This window comes from Alternaria ventricosa, assembly GCF_023758065.1.
Source record: "Alternaria ventricosa strain BMP 2768 chromosome Unknown scaffold_7, whole genome shotgun sequence".
Taxonomy (NCBI): domain Eukaryota; kingdom Fungi; phylum Ascomycota; class Dothideomycetes; order Pleosporales; family Pleosporaceae; genus Alternaria; species Alternaria ventricosa.
The window spans coordinates 581,337-602,196 of NW_026055687.1; the positions used below are offsets into that span (position 1 = coordinate 581,337).

Sequence of the window (20,860 nt, forward strand, 5' to 3'; positions counted from 1 at the left end):
CAAAATGCGTTTCTCCACCCTCACAACAGCCCTCACATCCGCGACCCTCGCCTCCAGCCGCCTCATCGGCATCGCCGCGCCCTCCACCCTCGCCCCCAACAGCACCTTCACACTCACCCTCCTCTCAGAAGGCTACATCCAATCCGTCGCCGACATCTCCGTCGCATGGGGTTTCTCGCTCGCCCCCGGCTACCCGGGCACGCTCGGCTCCTTTACACAATCCGCATACCTCGGTCCTGAGAAGAGCAACCAGGGGCAGGAAAATGTTACTATTACCGCGACTGTGCCCGCGGGATTGGCGATGGAGGCGTATCAGGGGAAAGATGTTTTGTTGAATGCGGGGATTTATTCGTTGTATGGGGCTAGTGGGGGTGCGACGGTTACGGGGTTTAATGTTACTGTGAGGGTGGGGGAGACGACGGGTGGTGAGGTTGTGGAGAGTGAGGGGCAGGGGTGGATTCAGAATACTGTGGCGTAGGGTGGTTGGAAAGGGAGAAGAGAGACGGGGAAGTCGAGCAGGTTTGTATGGGCATAGTTAGCGGTCGATAGGCCCACATTTCTAATCACATCATTTTCAATGGCCTCAGCATAACACGCATTTTGCATCTCATGAATTTGGGTGACAGCAGATGTTTGTGAGGATTGATATGTTTTATTGCTAGTGAGGGACCTACTCGCTAGGCCTCTAGGTCAAGCGAGACGGTGAGCTATTCATCGGTCTGAACAGCGAGGGCCTCTCAGGCTTAGCGCAGTTCCATGTGTTCCTTCTGGTTCTCGAACTCTACATATCGTTAGCAGATAGATCAGACAAATCGGTGTAGTTTCAAAGACTTACCCTCGAGCCAGTCAACAACAAAGTTCTTCAAGAACTGCTGCGCGTAGACGACCTGCGGTGGTGGCAGATCGGGAGTTGTCTGGTTCTCAAAGATACCATTCTCCTCCCAGTGGTGCACACCGTGGCTGATCAGATGCCATGGGCGCTCCGTCGTGCTGTTCCTGCTATCAGGGTACCACAGTGGGGTAGCAGGCCTCCACGGATCCGCGTTACCTCCGAGGTGGGCAAGACGCTCGTAGTCGATGTCGTAGCCTCCGTACTTGTTGACACGCTCAATCTCCGGAGGATGGTTAATGCCGAATTGTGCGCGGCAGAAGAAGGTCAAGTACTCAACATCGAGAGTGCGGGAGATCAGGGGCATGATGTCAGCAGGTGTGTTTCCGGTTTGGATGTAACCCCACTCTGTGCAGACTTGGTAGCTCCAGCTTACAGCGCCGTAGTCTTCGATAGAGGTGTATTGCTGGAGCGCGGTAACGTTGAGCTGGGTGAAGTACGAGTCCTGAGTTCTATTCGAACGGCGCCATCCAGAGAGAGCTGTGCTGTTGAGCCAAGCAATAGCGTTGAGGGTGATGTTCTGCACGGCGGTGTCGTTGGTGTAGCCGGCCGCCGAAACGAGTTCCGCAACCGCTGGGCGTAGGTTCTCGCCTGCAGGCTCTTCTGCCGTAATGTTCTGGCAGTAGTTGAACCAAGAGGGCGAGTTCTCCTCAGGGTCCCAGTTGGTGCTTTGCAGACCGTACACACCGGTAATCTGGCCGGCGAAATCACGGTTGTCGGTAACACCGCCCATGCCGAAGACATCTTTGAGTGCCTGAACCTTGGAGGTGTCGTTCTGGCGGATGAGAATGCCATCAACAACATCAATTAGAAGTTGCGTGTTCTTCATGCAGTCTGGAGGACCGTATAGCCTAGCTGGCTCAAAGTACTGCCAGTAGTCGTAGATCGCAACAGTTACACCTGAAGAAGAGATTGCGCCCCAGAAAGTCTCTGGGTATACAACTCGCAAGAATGCAGCTTGAGCTCCAGCGTATGAACCACCGTAAACAACCCATGGGGTGTTCGGCGCAGTCAAATCCGCATCGATGCCCTCGAATTGCACATTTCGGGCAAAGTAATCAACCTCGGCAAGCGCTTGCTCAGTCGACAAGAACCGCATGTTCGGTGTCGTCAGATCGGGGACTGGGAAAGATTTGCCATAGTAACGGTGCTCAAGAATGACACCGAGACCGTTGGTAGCCTTGATGACCTGGTGGACAATTCCCTTCTGGAGGAAGGTGAGACGACCCTCTCCATCGGTTTCTCCGCCAAGAAGAACAAAGACCGGTCCGCCAGGCTTGTAGTACGTGTCGTCAAACCAGTACCTCAAGTTGAAAGAATCGTTGCTATGAGGCTCGTACCGTGTCTCGTTGTGGAAGAAGTCGACTGGCACTGAGATGTTGTACTCGGGGTATAGCAACGTGGGATCGGTGTCTTCGCGCTTGGTCAGGCTGCGACGCGTCCGTGCAGCTTGCACCTGATATCGTGTCAGCTTCATTTGCTTACCACCAGCTCATCTCCGAGGTATGAGATATTCGTCGCATGTTGATGTTCCATGCCGAAAAGGCCCTATCGGTCTTTTCATACCTCTCATGCATATTGCAGAAGGGCATGAAGCAATTGCATGCAGAGAAAGGCACCATCGCTACATCGATGCCATCAGCAGAAGAAAGGGCACTCACCTGCTCTTCCCTCTCCACCGCATTTCTGGGCGAAAGCTTGAGCGCAGAAGCAGCCTGGAGGCCACCTAGGATCGCTGCGACAGCAATTGAGAAACGCATGGTACCGGTAGGACGATGCGTAGTCGCTTGCAACAGCGCACGTGAGGCAGCGCTCGCCTATATATCTACCCCAACACGCAAGAACAAGAGTTATGACGCCGGTGATAGCTACCCGGCCATTTCATTATCATCTATGCGAGGGACAACCATGTTTAGGGAAGGTGGATAAAGTAGTGCGCCTGTGCTAGCGCAAGTACGATGCTCGATCAAGCAGGAGATACGGTGATCGGCACCTGCTGGGCCGTTGGCAGTGGCGGACAGCAAGCTTTTCTGGCTCGGGTGCTTGGTGGGAGGCCTGGTAGCGTCATGTAGGATGCGACTGACTGTCTTACGTGCTGTAATGTGCGCTCGAAGCTGTGTTGTGTGCTGAGCATGACGCGGTCAAGCCTTGCTAGGATGTATCGTGATGTCGCGAGGTTGGCGAGGCGGCCCCGCCTCGTCCCCAGCCGAAGTCTCCTCAGAGGCCAATCGGCTGTACCAGAACCCTATTTCCTGCACCATGACAATCGTTTCGTGCACGCAATTTGCTTTTGAACCTTGCACATCGTCCATCATGGTTGTCTTTCGTCGTGCGACAGCATCTGGCTCATCGCCACGGGTGCGACCGGTCGTCTGTTGGAAGCCAGAATCTGGCACAGAGGTTGCTCATCAAGTTTGATACATATCATTTCAGCGTAACGAACTATCCGACATTGCATACTCGCCTCAGAGCTAAGCGATGTAGACATCCTACTGAGTAACCTCCTCAATGTGCGACACGGACCCGTCCTTCTCTCCACGCGCAATACCCTGCTCCTTGACGTCCATCAAAGCAGCCTCGCCGACATCAACAGCATCATCGCCATCGAAGAACTTGGCGATTTCCTCCATAGGCGTGTACCTGGTTTCCACAATACAGAAGTAGATGACGCCGATCTCAAAAGCGAGGAAGACGCAGTAGCAGATGTAGTACTTCCACGCAAGTGCATCGAGCGCAATCCCGTTGACGAACTGGTTGAAGAAGAGAGCTGCTGTAACGCAGAAGTTGAGCCATGTGAATCCCTTGGCGCGAAGACCATATGGCAGGATTTCGGTAGTGTATCCAGCCATGATACCGGACTTGATATCGTAGAAGATACCATAGAAGAACTGCATGTCAAAGTCAGCATAGCGTTCTCGGTCCGCCCAAGGGTCGAGGAGTAACAGATCAAACTTACAATACTGACGATGAAGCCTTTGCCGAGAGGGGCCCGAGGCTCGATGTCGTAGCGGGCAGAAATGATAGTGAAGATGTTGAACATGACGAATGTTCCGATCGTGGAGATAAGATAGATCGGGCGTCGACCAAGTTTGTCAACCAAGAAGGCAAAGAGAAAGTTCTCGCAGAGCGCCAAGGTCTTCATGCCGCCATTGATTCCAAGTTGCGTCTGGGGATCCGTGAGGCCAACGTTGTCCATGACATACTTCAGGTAGTACGAGATCAGACCGTTGCCACTCCATTGACTGAAGAAACCAATAGCAGTGATGATAATGATCCTCTTGCGGTTGCCTTTGGTCTTCAGGAAGTCGGACCAGCTGGTTCGGTTGTGCTCTCTGTCAAGAGCAATGGCAGCGCGCACTTCGGCGTATTCGAGTTGAACAAACTCGTCGTCAACATTACCTTCGCCATGCCAGCGGGCGAACATGGCGAGAGCTTCCTCGTGGCGGTCCTTGTTGCACAGCCAACGTGGAGACTCTGGCATGAAGAAGATGAAGCCGAGGATGATAAGAGAGCAGATCGACTGCAGAAGAGATGGAAGGCGCCATGACCAGTCGCTCTGTAAAGTGTTAGGACCACATGTACGTTAAAGGGGAAGGTGGTTTGAACATACTTTGAGCTGGAGAGTTCCGTATGTCACCCAGGATGCGATGAAGGCACCGGAGTGGTAGCTCGCACCGGATAGTGTGACCAAGATCGCACGATCCTGTGGATGAGCAATCTCTGCGATCAATAATGGCGCGGAACCAAGAACGATGGTGTCTCCGAAACCCAAGATGAGTCTGGCAGCAATGAACATGCCGATGTTCTGCGCTCCAGTCTGGATTGCAACGGCGATCAACATAATAACGCAGCCGATCGCCACACCAATTTTCCTGCCCTTCCAATCAATGAGATAGGGTGTGAAGAAGAGACCGATGAGTGAGCCGAGGGACATGGATGAGTTGAAGAAGCCGAGCATGGCCCCGCGAGGCTCGCCGAAGTAGTCTTGCCAGTAAGTCAAAGACTGAAGACCATTCATCATGGATCCATCGAAGCCATTGGCAGTGTTCGTCAAGATGAGAACGACGATGTAGATGTAAAGTCTGCGCAGGTTGGCTCGCTTCCACCATGCGACTCTTGGGAAGGCACGGCCAGCGAAGAAGAAGTGCCCTTTCGGCGGCTTAAGGGGCACAGCGCTCTGCGTGGTCTTGGGGGGACGAAAAGAGACCATCTTGAAAGATAAATGTTGCTGTTGTGAAGGAGGACAATGGAGCTGCCGCTGCAAGAAGAAGACATAAGCTGCGTGGGTCACTGTGGCTTATATACACTCGACACCGCGCCACGTACAGTATCTTCGATACATGCTATCCCAGCTGCTCAGATCTCACCCATCTTCCCGGGCACGCTTCAATAGCCAGAAATTGGCTTCGGGATGAAGCCAAGCAGGGTGAATGCGCACATTTGCCTGACCTCGTCCCGCAGTCAAGCACTCATTTCTCGTTTTGTTTCCTTATGCCTCGCGCCACCAAGGCGCTGCGGTCTTGATAGTTCTAGGCATCGTGGAATGAGGCCGAAGTGAACCAGTACGGATGCATGCGACTAAGCCCTTAGTCGAATGCGGGGAAACCAACTAGTCGTGCGAGCAACCCCATGGGGTTGTACCGGCTAAAGATGAACCTTATCAGGCCTTTTGAATGAGGTTGGACGTGAGACAATGAGTATTGCCGCCCTGTATTGCCGGTGTCTTGCTGCCAACGCTCGGAAAGTGGGGCTATCCTCGGCCGCTATACCCAACGCCGTTAGTAGACGGCGTTCTGATTGGATCCTCATCTCGAATCAGATGACAGCCCAGCAAACTCCCAGACACTTCGTGGCCTGCGCGACTATCAGAGCTACCAAGAGCGCGTCTAGACACCACAGCTTCGGGAATCGCCACACCTTACACTCGAGTTTCATTCGTGCCGGGGTCGTTCCTTCCACCTGGGTCCTGGACCCTTTCACTGCGACATGTCGATCATGTTCACGACACACTGATGAGTCTTCAAGCACACAAAGCACCCTAAAGATGTCGAACTTACCTCGGCAAGTAAATCTTTCTATCAACGCTTATGAATACCACTAGATACCTTCGTAGAAGAAATTCCGCATCCCAAGGCTTGTTACATGCACTCTTGGACGGAAGCGTGACATGTTACCGACAAGAGATGGCGCAGTAGGGCCAAGGACCATTCACGCGACCATCGTACGTATTTACCCGGCGGGCATAATATCGTTGTGCCAACCGTACGACTACCAGCACGTTAAACGCCTTCGCGCGCACCAAGAATTGTCTATGATCCTTCTTCCTGGGTAGATAACTTGGTTCGTATCTCAGAGCATATTCCGGGGTAGCGCCACCACCAACATGGAAGACACTCCGGCAACCAATCCTATCATCGGGGGTTTTGCTCCAGACCCGTCGCTGATCCTCGTCGATGGCACATACTTCCTCGTCAACTCGACGTTCCATTTGTTCCCTGGTCTGCCAATCTATACATCACAGGATCTCATTCACTGGCATCAGATTGGCAATGCTATCAACCGACGTGAACAGCTGAGCTTCTCCAAGGCCGCTACCTTGATCCACGGTCTGGACAATGAGGATCACCTTTACGCAACAGGTGGTCTGTACGCCCCAACAATCCGGTTTCACGGTGGCACCTTCTACATCGTGTGCACGAGCGTGGTGAATGACGGGGAAGAGGGCAAGGAGAGTACGCTGCAGAACTTCATCATCTCCACCACAGATATCCATGCCAGTAAATGGAGTGACCCCGTCTACTTCGACTTCTACGGCATCGACCCCAGTCTGTTCTTCGACCCAAATACCGGGAAGGCGTATCTCTGCGGTTCCAAGTCTCCGGGCCCGGAAACCAAGATCACCCTTTTCGAAATCGACGTCAAGACCGGGAAGAAATTGAGCGAGGAGAAACCACTATGGCACGGCACCGGTGGTATCTACCCTGAGGGCCCACACATATACTTTCGAGGTGGGTTCTACCACTTAATGATAGCGGAGGGAGGTACACATGAGGGGCACAGCGTCACCATGGCACGAAGTAAAGGTCTGGAAGGCCCATGGGAGGCATCGCCCAAGAACCCAATATTGAGCGCTGCCGGAACGGATGAGTATATACAAGCCACTGGTCATTGCGAAGCTTTCGAAGACAAAGATGGGCAATGGTGGGGTGTATGTCTTGGAATCAGAATGGGCGCTGCCAACCTTTACGGCCTCGGACGCGAAACATTCCTTACAAGAGGGAGATGGAGTGATGATGGCTGGCTCAGTTTTGATCGCGCGAAGACACACATTGAAGGCTTGAGTGTTGTACCGGATCCATCGAGGAGACTTACCGCCGCACCTGGCGTTGACTTCCTTTACATCCACGACCCCGAGCTGTCGCGCTACAAGATCAGCGATCGGCAGATCACGCTCACCGCCTCTCCAGACGGTCTGAAGTCTGCTAATGCATCGCCATCATTCGTCGGTAAACGTCAACGTCAGCTGAAGGGAAGAAGCAGCGTCACCCTTCTACCTCCCGCACCCAGCTCTACACCGACCAGTGCAGGACTGGCGGTATACAAAGACGAACATCGCTTCCTCTCGTTGTCTTACATGACCTCGAATAATGGCTCCTCCCCTACCGTTCGTCTCCACGTCTTGAACAAAGCAAAGGGCATTGATCGCGAAGAAAGCGCCGAACTAGACGCCGCACCCCAGTCTCTGCAGCTCACATTCGAATATTCAGAGACCGAATACAAGCTCTCGTACCGCACAGATAGTGGACACGTTAAGGACTTTGCCCAAGTACCCACAGCAGACCTGAGCGACAAAGATTTCGTAGGACCGATTATCGGTATATTCGCGGAGGGGAATGGGGAGATTGACTTTCGCGATTTTGTGATAGACAGCACATCATCGCAGCGGGCCGTTTGAAAATGTGGGCGTGGCGAACGTATAAACCGTGCGTGATGCGCGAACTGCTGATGGGTCTTGATTGTCGGTGAGAGCTCCGCGCGAAATGATCTACGCTTCGTGCGTTATCGTGGGCGAGACCCTGCGATCAGCATGGGGCGCGGAAAGAGACGAACGATGTGATGAGCGGGGTGTTCACGGTGGGCTTTGCTGGATTAGTGATATATGAAGAAATCTTTACGAGTTTTGTTGTCGTCTCTTGCATTACTGGACTTCATATCATTATATTGTACATGTGCTGCAATCTGGTTTGCCGCTGGATGTTCTCATTCTCCCTGCGCGGTGGGTTTTCCAGGTCCTAGCACTTTTTTTCTGCAGCACTTTTGACGACTGCAAGCTGGCTTCAAGCAGCAGGGTGGCTGTTACCGACGGTGAGACGGGCGACTGCGAGTGCCCTTGTTCAAACACGACGCCAGGTCTTTTCCGGAACGCCTCTCATATGATTGCGCCTGAAATCCAAGCGCGTATCCTGATGCGATGTATGGCTATGCTGAGGTGACATTCCACTTAGGTTCGGGTTATCTTGAAGTCCTTGGATATTTGTATCGCGTCGAAAGGCAGTGGCTCTGGCGCAGTGAGTTTTCGTTCCGAGCTGGCGTCGTCACCCGTAACCGTGATATTTGTTTGATCCTTGTCGTGCTGCATTTGATTAGTTTTGTGTCCTGCGTCGTAACGTGTTGTATCAGACTCACCAATTCCATCCATTGGGTGTAGTGGCCAGGCCTTGGTTGCTGGTGCGACCCCAGTCCACCAGTGTTCGACCGCTTGATCGCACTGAGGTTGTGGCTTCCCGATTGGCTCTTGTACGTTTTGCGCCACTGGAGGTAGAAGGGGCGTAACATGGGGATGTTGATACAGAGACCAGCCAGCATGAGCTCGACGGTGCAAAGCATGAATGTGGTGCCCGATGTACCAGTGAGGTTGTTAATGAGATCTGCAAACTATCAGTCGTGTTTCTCTTTCTCGTCAGATCAACAGTACTTACCGACGGTGAAGATGAGAACGAAACGCGCAATACTGATAACTACGCAGGCGAGACCCAAACCGAAACAAGCCAGAACGGCAAACTTTTCCGTCTTTCGCATCTGCAACTGCCATACACAACGGATCGGAATGACTACGATCATGAGATCGGTCGCCATGTTTGTCAGAATCAGACACTTGAGCAGCAAGATCTGATCCATGCAGTGTCCAACTCGTTGAAGGGTCCATTGTTGGGAGATGGGGTCGCAGAGGAAGATGAAGACGAAGTTGAAGATGACAGCCCATGCAATGACGATGCCGGCGGTGATGTAGACTGCAAGGCGCAACTGCAGTTGGAAGACGCGGTGGTAGAGAGCCAGTTGGGATAACTTGAGAGCCGCAAGACACCAGATGTAGATCAAAGTGAAGGCAAAGGTTATTTGCATGACAACGGGTAGGTTGTTCATCACTATTGGGATGATTAGCTCACTATTTCCACCAGATACAATAGCCTCCAGAGCAGACTTACGCTTGGGGAATTTGTCGGAGGTTGGGTCAAGGTCGTAACCAACTCCAATCGTGAAGACTGCATGGATGTCAATATAGGATCTGCCTATTCACGAGGTTGATGCATACCGAAGGCATTCAGGCCGATTGTACTTGTCGACAAGAGCAGCGCAACACCAGCGAAAATGTCATCCAGTGCGAGTCCAGGTCCACGCATGCGTCCATAGAATCGAAGAGCAACAGTTCCGGCGAAGAGCAGCCACAGACATGACATCGCTATCATGGAGTCGCGGCCGCTCCTGGCCATCGCTATATCGATCGTTTCCACCATCCTGACCTGCGGAGGCAAGACCCTGATCCGAAGCAATCACTCGAAGTCCGGAGAGACGCAAAGTAATGAACGGAGTACTAAACGAGTGGGTCCCGTCGTGAGAACTGGAGAAAAGGAAAGGACGAAGATATGAAGTCGGGAGATGAGTCGGGGAAACAGATCATTGTTAAAACATGATCCATGCTATCCGTCTCCTGTCCTTCCCTCAAAACTGCTTTGGCTTTCGTAATGATGGCATACCCGTTGGGTTAGCGGGCCTAGCCCGGCGGACCGAAAACAGTTCCTTGCCTGTCAACGTTCAACAGTGGAGATCGTAAGGATCATTGCCACAAACGTTGGCCGAACACCTGAACTATTCCCTTCGGGTGTGCGTTCGCGTTCCCCGGATACGCATGCAGCAATGTCAACCTATGCGAGATGACGATCGTAATGAAGCGCCATCAATCTCGAGCAATCATGCAGCGTGAGTCGTAACGAAGATACTGACTTGAGGCTTGAAAAGAATTGGTAACGTGCCGGCGGAGAGTCGCCGACGATGAAACAGTCTAGGCCAGGTATTGACCCACCACGCCAAGGGCCACTGCCGGGCGCCTCATCCGCTTGCCGTTATGACAGGCGGCACGCCGCAACTTTCCGACTCGAGGGTCATTGGCTGCATGAATAAGCAGGGGATAAGCAGGAGACCTCATGTTCGGCTCCACACGTGTTGGCAGGGTTCTTGACTGGCCTGAGTCGTATTCTCCCTGACGCAGGAGGCCTGGCGACCAAAATTCTCGAAAACAGATGGAAGAATGCAGGTTCCCCGATCTTAACGACAGCCCTGTTCCAGATCCTCGGGTACCTAGACCTGAATGCGCCATCTGTGCGCATACATCGGCGAAGTTGTCCCTTTCTTATCCTCATGGGTGTGATAGTGAGGAATTTTGAGTCCCAAACCAGCTTAACTAAAAGAGACAGTATTCCCGCTGTGGACAGCGCGCATCTCCACTTGAGCGTGTTAACTTCCTTTCCACGTGGCGCTATGGTCCTCCAGGGTCTTGGAGCACCAATGGTCGATCGCTGAATGAAAACCTAGTGGAGTCGATACGGGGCATCTTCGGCGCTGCACATGCGATGCTCGTTTTATCGCCAGGTGCGGATGCACTGCAAAAGCCAGCGATTAGAAGGAGAAGGGATCGACCCTGTTGAGCTATCAGTCGCCTAGAGACACCATTCCGGTATATACCATTGCCCTCGCTGAAACATCGCCATGCAATCACGTTCTCCCCTTTGTGCAGTTGTGCCTCGCCAAACTGCCAAACCTCCCCAACATGGACGACCATTCGGGCCTTTCCCAGGGCTCCAAGTCGGTTTTCTCACTCGCGATGGTGGCTTGGCTCGTCCTGCTCTGGGTCGGCTATAGAGTTGCCATTGCATTATACAATATTTCGCCTTTCCACCCACTCGCCAAATTCCCTGGCCCGAAGATCGCAGCTGCCACCTACCTGTACGAAGCGTACCACGACTGGTGGCTCGGAGGACGCTATGGAAAAGTCATCGCCCGCATGCATGAGCAATATGGACCCATCGTACGCATAAACCCAGACGAACTACACTGCTCCGACCCTGCCTTTACGGATGAGATCTATGCCGGTCCTGGACGTCCACGCGACAAGTGGCAGCATCAATTGAACACTGGAGGAGCTGGACCCGTTTCGGTAACTGGGTTTTCGACTGTCGACCATGACCTCCACCGTGCCCGCAAGGCTCCATTGAGCAAGTTCTTTTCGCGCCAACAGATGTTGAAGCTCGAAGGCGAAGTGCACGAGTTTGCCGTAATGACGGCAGACAAGATGCTCACTTATGCCGGCAAGACCGCTTTTGATGTCAAGGAAGCGTTCAACTGCTACACTGCCGATGTCATCTCTCAGTACGCATTCGGTGAGCCCATGGGCTTTGTTGCACAGGAGGGTTGGGAGCCGAACTTCGCAACCTGGGTCAAGTCGTTCTTCAAGAGTGCGTATATGATGCGTCACAACGCGTTGGGCCGAAAGATGGCTCAGGTCCTGCCATTCATGGCCGATTACCTCGGTGAAGATATCAAGGCTGTCATGCGTGTCATGAACGTGACCATCCCTCAGTACATTAGCCAGGCTTTGAAGAACCCCGAGAATGGACGTGTTTTCGCCGAGGTCATGGGCAAGAACAAGACCATGTCAGAGGAGGAGAAGTTCCGCTACAACGGTGAAGGCTTCAACTTCCTGCTTGCGGGCACCGAAACTACTGCTGTAAGTACCCGATGAATGCCATGGTCAAAGAGCCAGAGCTAACAGCAAACGTAGGCTATTCTTACTGTATTCACATACTGGAATCTCGCAAAGCCGGAGATTTACCAGAGACTCATGGCTGATCTTGCTACCGCTGGTATCAACACACAGAATGTGAAGTGGGTTGAGCTGGAGAAGGTGCCTTACTTCTGGGCTGTTCTGCAAGAGTGTCTGCGTATGATGCCCGGCGTGTCTCATCGATCTGCGAGAATCGCGCGCCAGGAGGACCTGCACTATGTATCCGCTGATGGCAAGTCTGACTGGGTGATTCCAAGGGGTACGCCTATCGGTATGACATCCATGATCAACCACTGGAACAGGGAGCTCTTCCCCGACCCCGACGAGTTCCTTCCCGAGCGTTGGCTGCTGGAGGATGGATCGCAAAACTATGCGCTCCAGAAAAAGCTGATTGCGTTCGGAAAGGGAAGCCGCAGCTGCATTGGTGAGCAACTGGCGTACTGTGAGCTGTACATCATGGGCGCGTACATGTGCCTCAATGTTCTTCCGAGGGCGAAGCTTGTGGACACCGTGAAGGAGGACATTTCGTACGACCACGACTTGATCGTTGCGCAAACGACCAAGGGTTCCATTTCGGTGAAGATCGCGATCGAGTAGGTCGGCCACTGCGAAGATGAGGATGTTGGAAGTAGATAGGAGACTAGAAATAATACCCGTTCAATCGTCATGACATGCGATGGGCCGAGCCGAGCTGACGTGTGATGTGTCCGCGCCGCGCGCGTTAGTGTTGGTAGCTCAAGTCGACGCGTGTCGGAAACTCGAAAGACCACTTCCGAAGCTTGGCAAAGCACGATTCGTTATTCCGCTCCGTCATAAACGGGCTGACTCGGTAGCTCGACACGAACTTGTGTCGAAAACGCGCCGTCTACGCGCCAGTTGCCTCTGCAGTCAGTATCCACAGCCTTCATCTGATGCATCTCTCGAGAACGATTGCTCTTTTGAAACTCGCGAAGCCGGTGGAGCCACTGACATTCGATATCACTGCCGACATTGCGCGTTTGGGATGGAAGTCACACCACCCGCCTGTTGCTGACACTCTCAGTGAATGCGGTCGCGATGCGACTTCTTCAACTACCTAGTACCCTCTTGCGCAATGGCTGCCTATCCAATACAGTAGCAACGTGTATGCCGCCAGCTGCCGTATAGCCGAGCGCGATCGTTTGTCTCTCGACAAGCGACGACCATCACCCACAGTGCAAGCGAGCGCCCCTGCATGTCGCTCCGTGGACAACATAAGCTGGTAGTTCGCAGCGTAGGTAAGGGGCGGTCTAGATGCCTAGGCGTCCAGTATGTATTTGAACGGTGAGGAGCGCACATGGTCGGTCCAAGATTCCAAGGTTGGCTCCAGTCTACATGATCCTGAATTCGTAGATGTTCACGCCCCGCCTACATACTCGCATCCCACGCGCCCCACACGTGGGGAGAAGCGTAGCATACTGCTTTACCTCACCTACGTGTCGCCAGCACGAAGCGCCCTCCGTTCGGCATTACCACCTCTTTAGAGTACGGATTGAACGTGTTCGTGGCATCATTCATCGTGCTTCCGTTCAAAAAGTCTCAACGCTGAGCGTGACTTTGCTGCAGAGTAGATGAGCCATTTTCGCACAGACTACCCAACTTCGGCAACGCTATATCTCTCGACAAGTCTGACCCCATAGACCCTAAGACCAATCACGGCCGAGTTTCAGGGGATGCCTGGCCTTCAACCATGCTGAACCTTCCATTGCGTTACGTGGAACTGCGTGAAGTGGTTGGCGATGGTTTCCTTGGACATTAGTTCCGAGAAGCTCGCAGACACGCCTCAAGAAAACGAAAGCACCTCGCTAGCGGATATCGGTGCGCGTTGCTCCGTTCAGCAATTCTGGTAGTGCCATTTGAAAATCGGCAAGTGACATTGACAACGCCCGTAAGGTTCACGGGTGGAGCGGATACGCGTGAAGCCTTTGCCAAGCATCGTGCTTTCTGAATAAGCTTTCATGCACTTGCTTATTGGGTTGTAGTTTGCCATGGCATATGTACAACATGGCACATGCTCTACTATACGGGACGTTCTATCCGCCATGTTCTGTCGTCTTCTTCGCAACAATCATTCCGCACCTGTTAACCTATTCTGTCTGGCGGTTCCTATTCCGACGGCGCTTCCAAACTTCTCACTGTCATCTAGCGCTCGGAGACACCGCTTTTTGATGGCTGTCGCCTTCGCTTCCACCGCGCACACTGCACTTTCAGCCCTGTAGCCAGACTTCAGTGGGTGACATGTGAAAGGGCAAGAGCGACACGCGGCACTCGCCCCTCGTCGCACAGTCGGCAGCATTGATCTGCACTGATCCGGATATCACCATGTATCTTCAACCTACCATAAATCCAAGTCCATCGGAGAGGCTGGCGTATGACGTGTTGTGCGGCATTTTAGTCAAAGACGGGCGGTTTCGAGAAGAGTGACATTTACACAGCCCCGTTCTTGGCAGGTCGAAATCCAGACGGTGGTCGCCGCTAACTACACGGCCAGCGGACCTCAAAATGCTCGCGCACTCTCTTTGACCCACGAAATTCCATCTTTAAGGGTCTCGCATCCCTCGAGTCTCAATGGTTCAGGATGTCTTCTCGCTGCACAACATCGTCGGCCGCGACGAGACGGCATTTCCGTTTTCCCTCAAGGACTACCAGAAATATGTATTTGGCGACGACCGACTAGCGCATCGCTTGGGCACGGACCTAGCTCGAGCCTTCATTCCCACCATCTCGAACCCTACAGACGACTTCGCAGTTGCCGTGCTATCCGAAAAAGTCCCCACGGCCACGCATAGTCTGCGCAACCACTTTGTGGCTTACCTCAACCGGCATCTGATAGCGAATAACGCAACCCCGGCCCTCAAAATCGACTTTCACGATGCGGGGGTGAACGCACATGCGCGGAACGGTCCGGATTGCAAGAAAAAGAGCTCATATCACATCGATGTGGAACGCCTGGGGAGCAGGACTCTGATCGTACTGGCTGAAATCCGAACGAGCCAAGACCGCGAAGACCGGATACGATCATCGTTCGGGGAGCGCGGCATCACGACTGTCTTCGCCTATCTTGCATCCCTGAGCGGCTCCGCAACAACTGCGGCGATCTCGTCCTTCTTGTCTCAAGTCGTCAGCCCATCTATGAAAGATATCGAGGAAATTGCGCATGCCACCAAATTCGTCATGAATGAATGCTTTGTTCAATTTGTACTGGGGAGGGAGTACGCAGAGTTCTGCAAATTCATAAGACGACAAGACGATTACTTCGCGAGGGAATTGTTGGATCACGCTATTGGTGGTCACTACTACAACCATGAGGATTACGAACATAATGTACAGTTTCTGATATGGGAGACCGAGGCGCGGGAAAGCGTTTAATGGCGGAATTGTGTGCGGGAAACATGGTAATGGCGAACGGCGACGGACTTTACGAGCGAGCGACGGCGATGTTAGCGTTTCCTCCAACATTTTCGTACATCCTTCTATATACCCATATAATAGTCCACGCCTTCACTGCTTGTATCGCCAGACCCAATCTCAGCCATACGAAACTGCGTTGCCATACCATGCCTACACATCCATCAAACCCATGTTTGAGCAACACGTGCACGCATGAATCTTTCCAGAACGCAGAGCGCATTTCTTTGAGCCATTATCGTCAGTCTGCATTGTTGTGTGCGGTCTTTCAGATCTGGAGACGTTGAAAGTCATTCTTTGTCCGCCTCCTACCCTACTCCAAACAAACATCGCAAGCACATCTGCCCCGGGCTGCACAGCTTCAACATCTTCCCTAAACCACCGAAACCTATCGCGATAGCTGCGAAGAATCCAGAAACATGCCGTTACAACCGCATAATTACGCACCCGGCCAGATGAGCGCAAGCCAGCAAAGACTAGGAAGCATCAGCCATTCTCGGATCTTAGATCAACCATGTTGCTATGACACCGACGATTCATCGAGCCAGACCACATCGAGCACAAGTCGGGGCTGGGGACAAAGGAGCGAATCTCTGACCTCAATGTCGCAGTGCGAAAGCGCGTTCGAAGACAGCCAACAATATCTGTTTCGGTGCCTCAAATCGTATTCGGTAAGAAGCTTTTCCGCAACCAAAACCTTTAGAGTTGCCCAGCTAACCAGTATTAGCTCCACATCCTAGTAGCCGTAATCGTCACCCTATTCCTCTTCGAAATCACCGTTCACCTACCCTTCCTCCTCGCACTCACCTTCGCGATCCCCTACGTGCACATGATGCTCACCCCAGAGAAATGCACATTGCAAGGAAACACCCATGAGGATGATTCAGAAGAAGGTCTTTACCGTCGCTCATCCACCTTCTCAATTGTCCCCGGCGAACCTCTTGTCCAGCACAAAGCGCCAGCAACAATCGGCCCAATCAACATCACCTTCCCCGGATTAACCCTCTTCTTACCATCAACATGGTTTCCAAGCGCGATAGATTCCAGCGACCGACCCAGAAGAGTACGCTTACACACCACGTACCGCGAGTCGACATACCAACCCCGACGCACATTCCGCGAGGCGTTGGGAGACACAGGACCACGGCTATTGAAGAGGTGGGGTGCATTTGCACTTGAGACTTTGTGCTTCCAGATCGCTTCTCGGCTTATGATGCGTGTCGCACAGGCTGCATACGAAGCTATGTCTGGCGAAGAGGTCAATGACAATTTTGTGCACATGTACGTCATGCATGTTTTGCGCTTCTATAAAGACTGGACTGTGGGGTTGAGCTCTATTACTTGGTTTATTGTCAAGAGGATTGTTGGAAAGACATTGCTGTCGCTGGGGAAACAGACTGTGATGGCTGCTGGCGGCGTGAAGGACACGAGTTTGGAGTATGAAGATGTGAACACAGTGCAGTTTTGAAGGAACCGAGGCCTGAAGTGGAAAGAGAGAATTGTAAGATTAGGAGGATCATGTTATAAAGCGTATGACAGGGGTTTCTGTTGTTCGGGGTTTGGCGTCAACGGGCGGCTCATGTGATTAATGATTGTCGTTTGGATTACTCACGTTTGACGGTGCAATATGCTGCCAGCGAAACATTGAGTGTCCGACTAGCCTTTCCCTGACGTATCTTTCATCAGTGTCATTTCCTTCAATGTCCATCTGCCCATGCAGCTCCACGCACGATGCTGTTGTGATGTATATCCTTTGACCAATTTCATGACCAACAATGGCCATACGTATATTGTCAATACTGCAGTTATGGTCTCTACAATCACCTATGTCCCCTTCAATACGGTGTTCACGAACACAAAACAAGGATTCAATAAGTTTTCGTTATACAGCTGCATTTCAATGCCACACGCTTCAAAGCTCGAGCAACATATCTACGTAGTACCAGGGCCTCCCTTCGATATCGCCAATTTCGCCGAATACTCCCTACCCCAAAAACCATGAAGCTGACCATCCTAACCACAGCAGTAACGCTGTTCACCACAGCCTCCGCACACTCATGGCTGCATTGCACCAACCACAACAACACTGGTATAAAAGCCGACATGGCAGCTGCGGCACTTGTAACGCCGCAGGCGCCGGTTGACCCGCTGTACGTACCCATTCTTTGATCGCCTGTACGAATGAAGGAGATTGACCCTCTCACAGCATGCCAGCTTTCGCAAACCTATGCCACGGCTGGCCGCGCGCAAAGCAGAACCCAGGCAATTGGATGGATGAAGGCATAGAATGTACGTATATCTTTCTGCCTTATCCCAACCATATCCCCTTACAAAAGCCTACAGATCTATGGGATCTCCCCGCCCAAGCTTCGAAGGGCGACACACACGCCTGCCACCCCAGGCAACGTGCACCAGCCCAATACCTTACTCCCACGATCCCGCAAGAGCCTGATAGCAAGCCACCCTACCATACTGCGCCAGCCCCAATGGCAACAGCCGCAGCCGGCTCTCCCATAACCCTCATGTTTGGTGGCAACGGGCACAGCCGGGGTAACTTCGGGGGCGTGGAGAAAGGCGATCCGGGAAGGGTCGCGGTGTACTGGGCTGGTAGCAAAGAAAAGGAAATCGTGGATGTGAAAGAATTGACAAAGGAGAATCTTATGCAGGATAACGGGTTTAGCGAGGAGAGCTTTGCGTATCCGGCGGATTTGAAGGTTACGGCGCCGCCGGCGCTGCAGGATAAGGGGAATTGGCAGACGGTTCATTTGTAAGTCTCTTCTTTTCGTTGGTACTGTGTCGTTGAGAGAAAACAGAGATGTGCTCGGAGGAGTTTCGTTTGCTAATGTTTCCATATAGGCCAGAGTGTATGGAGAAGGGTCGGCATATGATGGTATGGGTGTGGAATTTTGACGGTGCGAACAAGTACAGTACGTGTTTCGATGTCATGATTGAGTAAGAGACGAGCGGGGCGAAACGACACATCCGACTGGTTACGTACAGCCAGGAGCTGTATGCCTGGTTACCATTAATGCTTTGCTTCTCTTTGCCCACTCGCGGTGCCTGCTTCTCCCCTTGCATGCGCAGTCGCATTGCTGTGCTCGACTAACTTCAGCGGACGATATTCTGCTTCCCACATCTGCTCTCTGATCCACTCCTCTAGATCTGCATCGTCACTTGGTATCCCCTTCTCTTGGGCCAAATCATCTTCCACTGCCTTCTTTATCACGTTCTTCGCGATTTGGACGCTGATTTCGCGCACGTCTTCGACGTCTGGTAGGAGACCGGCTCCACGGTTGTTCAGAACGGGGGCCTCTGAGGCAAGGGCTTGGACGGCGGCGACGAGGAGAGCGGGGGTCATAAGGCGGGTTCGAGAGAGGACAGCGCCGAGGCCGATACCAGGGAACGTTACCGAGTTGTTGCATTCAGCTTGAAGCGGTCAGTAACATCATCACGGAAAGAATATTGTGGACTCACAAATATCGTATTCCTTGCCATTGTGCTTAACTGGTGGAAATGGCGACCCGGTCGCCACCAGCGCTTTGCCATCGGTCCAGTCGAATAAGTCCTGCGGCTTGGCTTCGTGGAGTTTGGTTGGGTTCGATAGTGGGAAGATGACAGGGCGCTCGACGTGCTTCGCCATCTCTCGAACGACGTCTTCTGAGAAAGACCCTGGCTTGGTCGAGGTACCGATGAGAACGTGTGGCCTCACCTCCTTGATGACGGACAGGAGATCGCCATGCTCTTTGCCTTCCCACTCCTTATCCTCTCGCGCAAACGGAAGCTGAGCTGGGGTGAGCTGATCCTTCTTGCCTTGTAAAAGTAGGCCAGGCTTATCGACGCACCTATGTTGTGGTCAGCGTGGGTTCGTCGACTGAGTGTGTGAAGAAGCATACCAAATCTGGCGTCCGGCTTCTTCCCTCGACTTTCCGGTGTTCTGGACGATGGCATCTTGGATCTGGTCCGCAATACCCATGCCTGCCGACCCTGAACCAAACATGACAAAGCGAGCTTCTTCCCATCTGGTCCCGCTTACTTTGAAAGCTGCCATGATGGCTGCCAGCGTTACGCAGCCGGTGCCTTGTACGTCGTCGTTGAAACACGCGATCTCAGGTGTGTATTTATCCAGAATCCTTCGCGCATTGTTCAATCCGAAATCCTCGAAGTGGATGTAGGCCCTGGGGTAGTGTTTTCTCGCAGCCCTTACGAACTTGTCGACAAATTCATCGTATCGCTCGCCGTATACTCGCTCTTTTCGCAGGCCAAGATACAGATCGTCATCGAGAAGGTCTTTGTTCTACGTTCGTTAGCTATGCGCATCTAGTTGGGGATTCTCTACTAACATCGGTGCCGCAATCAAGGACTACAGGCAGCGTCCGTGAAGGATGTATGCCGGCGCATAGAGTGTAGATGACGAGCTTCGCTATGCTGATGAGAATAGCCCCTACGCCCTGATCGCCAATGCCGAGTATCTGTTGCCCGTCGCTCACGACTATCACATCGATATCGTCGGGATTTCCCCACTGCTTGATATCGTCCTCGACGCGGTCTGCGTCATCGATGTTGAGAAAGCAACCTTCAGGTCGCCGGAAGATCTTGGAGTAGTCGGCAATCGCCTCGCCTTCGGTGGGGGTATAGATGACCGAAAACATCTCCTTGAGGTGGTCAAGGATAAGCTGCAGTCGTCAGCCATGCCATGCCATGACCGGCCCATGAACCGTCGCATACCCTGTAGTATAACACTTCATTCTGCTCCTTCAGACTCGTCATGAAGGTGTTCTTGGCAAGGTCGCTCGGTCGGGAGCAGTACTGGGCATATGCGCGCTTGACCTGCTCGTCGAGGGTCTGGACGTTGGTGGGAAGGAGGCCATGGAGCTTGAAGGCGTCGCGCTCTTCTTTGGTGAAGGCTGAGCCCTTGTTGAAGTAGGGCGTTCGTAGAAGCGCATTGCCCTGAACAGTATGTTAGTCGTATAGCTACTAGAGTGGGTGTGCATATCGTACAGTCAGGCTGGTCTCCTGTGGTCCAGATGTTGACAAAGGCAGATGGCCGAACTTGGCGTCCTTCTGCTGCTTTGTATCAGTCGACATGTTTGCGATAAGTGTGCCGCAAGCGATGCGCGCAACTCTCGAGAGATGACTGGGTGATCGCTGGAATGCGGGCAGCGCGGAGGTCGCCGACTTGGTCCAGAGAGGCATATAATGTTAGCACAGGCTAGAACGTTAGTTTCGTAGAAATCATAGCCTCATATTGAAGGTACTCTATCGTCCTTGCTGGCCGCGACAGCCTGTTGAGAAGGGCGTTGCGCGTCGCGGTTTCGGCATGATGACGTCGACGTGAAGCTATCAGGTGTGGGACCCTGCAGCGCAGAAGCTAGACCGTCCAGACGTTTTTGCTGCATGGAGAAGACACGCCGTTTAACGAGTGCATT

The 20,860-nt window shown here is 52.8% G+C and overlaps 9 protein-coding genes across 9 annotated transcripts; 5 read left to right on the forward strand and 4 right to left on the reverse strand.

The window, feature by feature from the left end:
• Positions 1-4: 4 nt before the first annotated feature.
• J4E93_004946 (uncharacterized protein) lies at positions 5-478 on the forward strand (the record flags this gene model as incomplete). The annotated part of the gene is made up of 2 exons (XM_049342870.1): positions 5-8; positions 30-478. The coding sequence occupies 2 exons, from the start codon at positions 5-7 to the stop codon at positions 476-478; spliced, it is 453 nt and encodes a 150-aa protein (XP_049199870.1).
• A 265-nt stretch (positions 479-743) lies between these two features.
• Positions 744-2,649, reverse strand: J4E93_004947 (uncharacterized protein; the record flags this gene model as incomplete). The annotated part of the gene is made up of 3 exons (XM_049342871.1): positions 744-781; positions 836-2,345; positions 2,551-2,649. The coding sequence occupies 3 exons, from the start codon at positions 2,647-2,649 to the stop codon at positions 744-746; spliced, it is 1,647 nt and encodes a 548-aa protein (XP_049199871.1).
• A 729-nt stretch (positions 2,650-3,378) lies between these two features.
• On the reverse strand, positions 3,379-5,099 carry J4E93_004948 (uncharacterized protein; the record flags this gene model as incomplete). The annotated part of the gene is made up of 3 exons (XM_049342872.1): positions 3,379-3,777; positions 3,846-4,445; positions 4,500-5,099. 3 exons carry the CDS (start codon positions 5,097-5,099, stop codon positions 3,379-3,381), a joined length of 1,599 nt encoding a protein of 532 aa, XP_049199872.1.
• A 1,173-nt stretch (positions 5,100-6,272) lies between these two features.
• Positions 6,273-7,844, forward strand: J4E93_004949 (uncharacterized protein; the record flags this gene model as incomplete). Its single annotated transcript, XM_049342873.1, has 1 exon — positions 6,273-7,844. The coding sequence occupies one exon, from the start codon at positions 6,273-6,275 to the stop codon at positions 7,842-7,844; it is 1,572 nt and encodes a 523-aa protein (XP_049199873.1).
• Positions 7,845-8,390: 546 nt separating this feature from the next.
• Positions 8,391-9,684, reverse strand: J4E93_004950 (uncharacterized protein; the record flags this gene model as incomplete). The annotated part of the gene is made up of 5 exons (XM_049342874.1): positions 8,391-8,522; positions 8,576-8,817; positions 8,869-9,315; positions 9,376-9,432; positions 9,483-9,684. The coding sequence occupies 5 exons, from the start codon at positions 9,682-9,684 to the stop codon at positions 8,391-8,393; spliced, it is 1,080 nt and encodes a 359-aa protein (XP_049199874.1).
• Positions 9,685-10,994: 1,310 nt separating this feature from the next.
• J4E93_004951 (uncharacterized protein) lies at positions 10,995-12,605 on the forward strand (the record flags this gene model as incomplete). The annotated part of the gene is made up of 2 exons (XM_049342875.1): positions 10,995-11,951; positions 12,006-12,605. 2 exons carry the CDS (start codon positions 10,995-10,997, stop codon positions 12,603-12,605), a joined length of 1,557 nt encoding a protein of 518 aa, XP_049199875.1.
• A 1,989-nt stretch (positions 12,606-14,594) lies between these two features.
• On the forward strand, positions 14,595-15,395 carry J4E93_004952 (uncharacterized protein; the record flags this gene model as incomplete). Its single annotated transcript, XM_049342876.1, has 1 exon — positions 14,595-15,395. The coding sequence occupies one exon, from the start codon at positions 14,595-14,597 to the stop codon at positions 15,393-15,395; it is 801 nt and encodes a 266-aa protein (XP_049199876.1).
• Positions 15,396-17,641: 2,246 nt separating this feature from the next.
• Positions 17,642-18,205, forward strand: J4E93_004953 (uncharacterized protein; the record flags this gene model as incomplete). The annotated part of the gene is made up of 2 exons (XM_049342877.1): positions 17,642-17,723; positions 17,778-18,205. 2 exons carry the CDS (start codon positions 17,642-17,644, stop codon positions 18,203-18,205), a joined length of 510 nt encoding a protein of 169 aa, XP_049199877.1.
• Positions 18,206-18,459: 254 nt separating this feature from the next.
• Positions 18,460-20,519, reverse strand: J4E93_004954 (uncharacterized protein; the record flags this gene model as incomplete). The annotated part of the gene is made up of 6 exons (XM_049342878.1): positions 18,460-18,860; positions 18,909-19,276; positions 19,328-19,728; positions 19,775-20,107; positions 20,160-20,381; positions 20,433-20,519. 6 exons carry the CDS (start codon positions 20,517-20,519, stop codon positions 18,460-18,462), a joined length of 1,812 nt encoding a protein of 603 aa, XP_049199878.1.
• Positions 20,520-20,860: the final 341 nt, after the last annotated feature.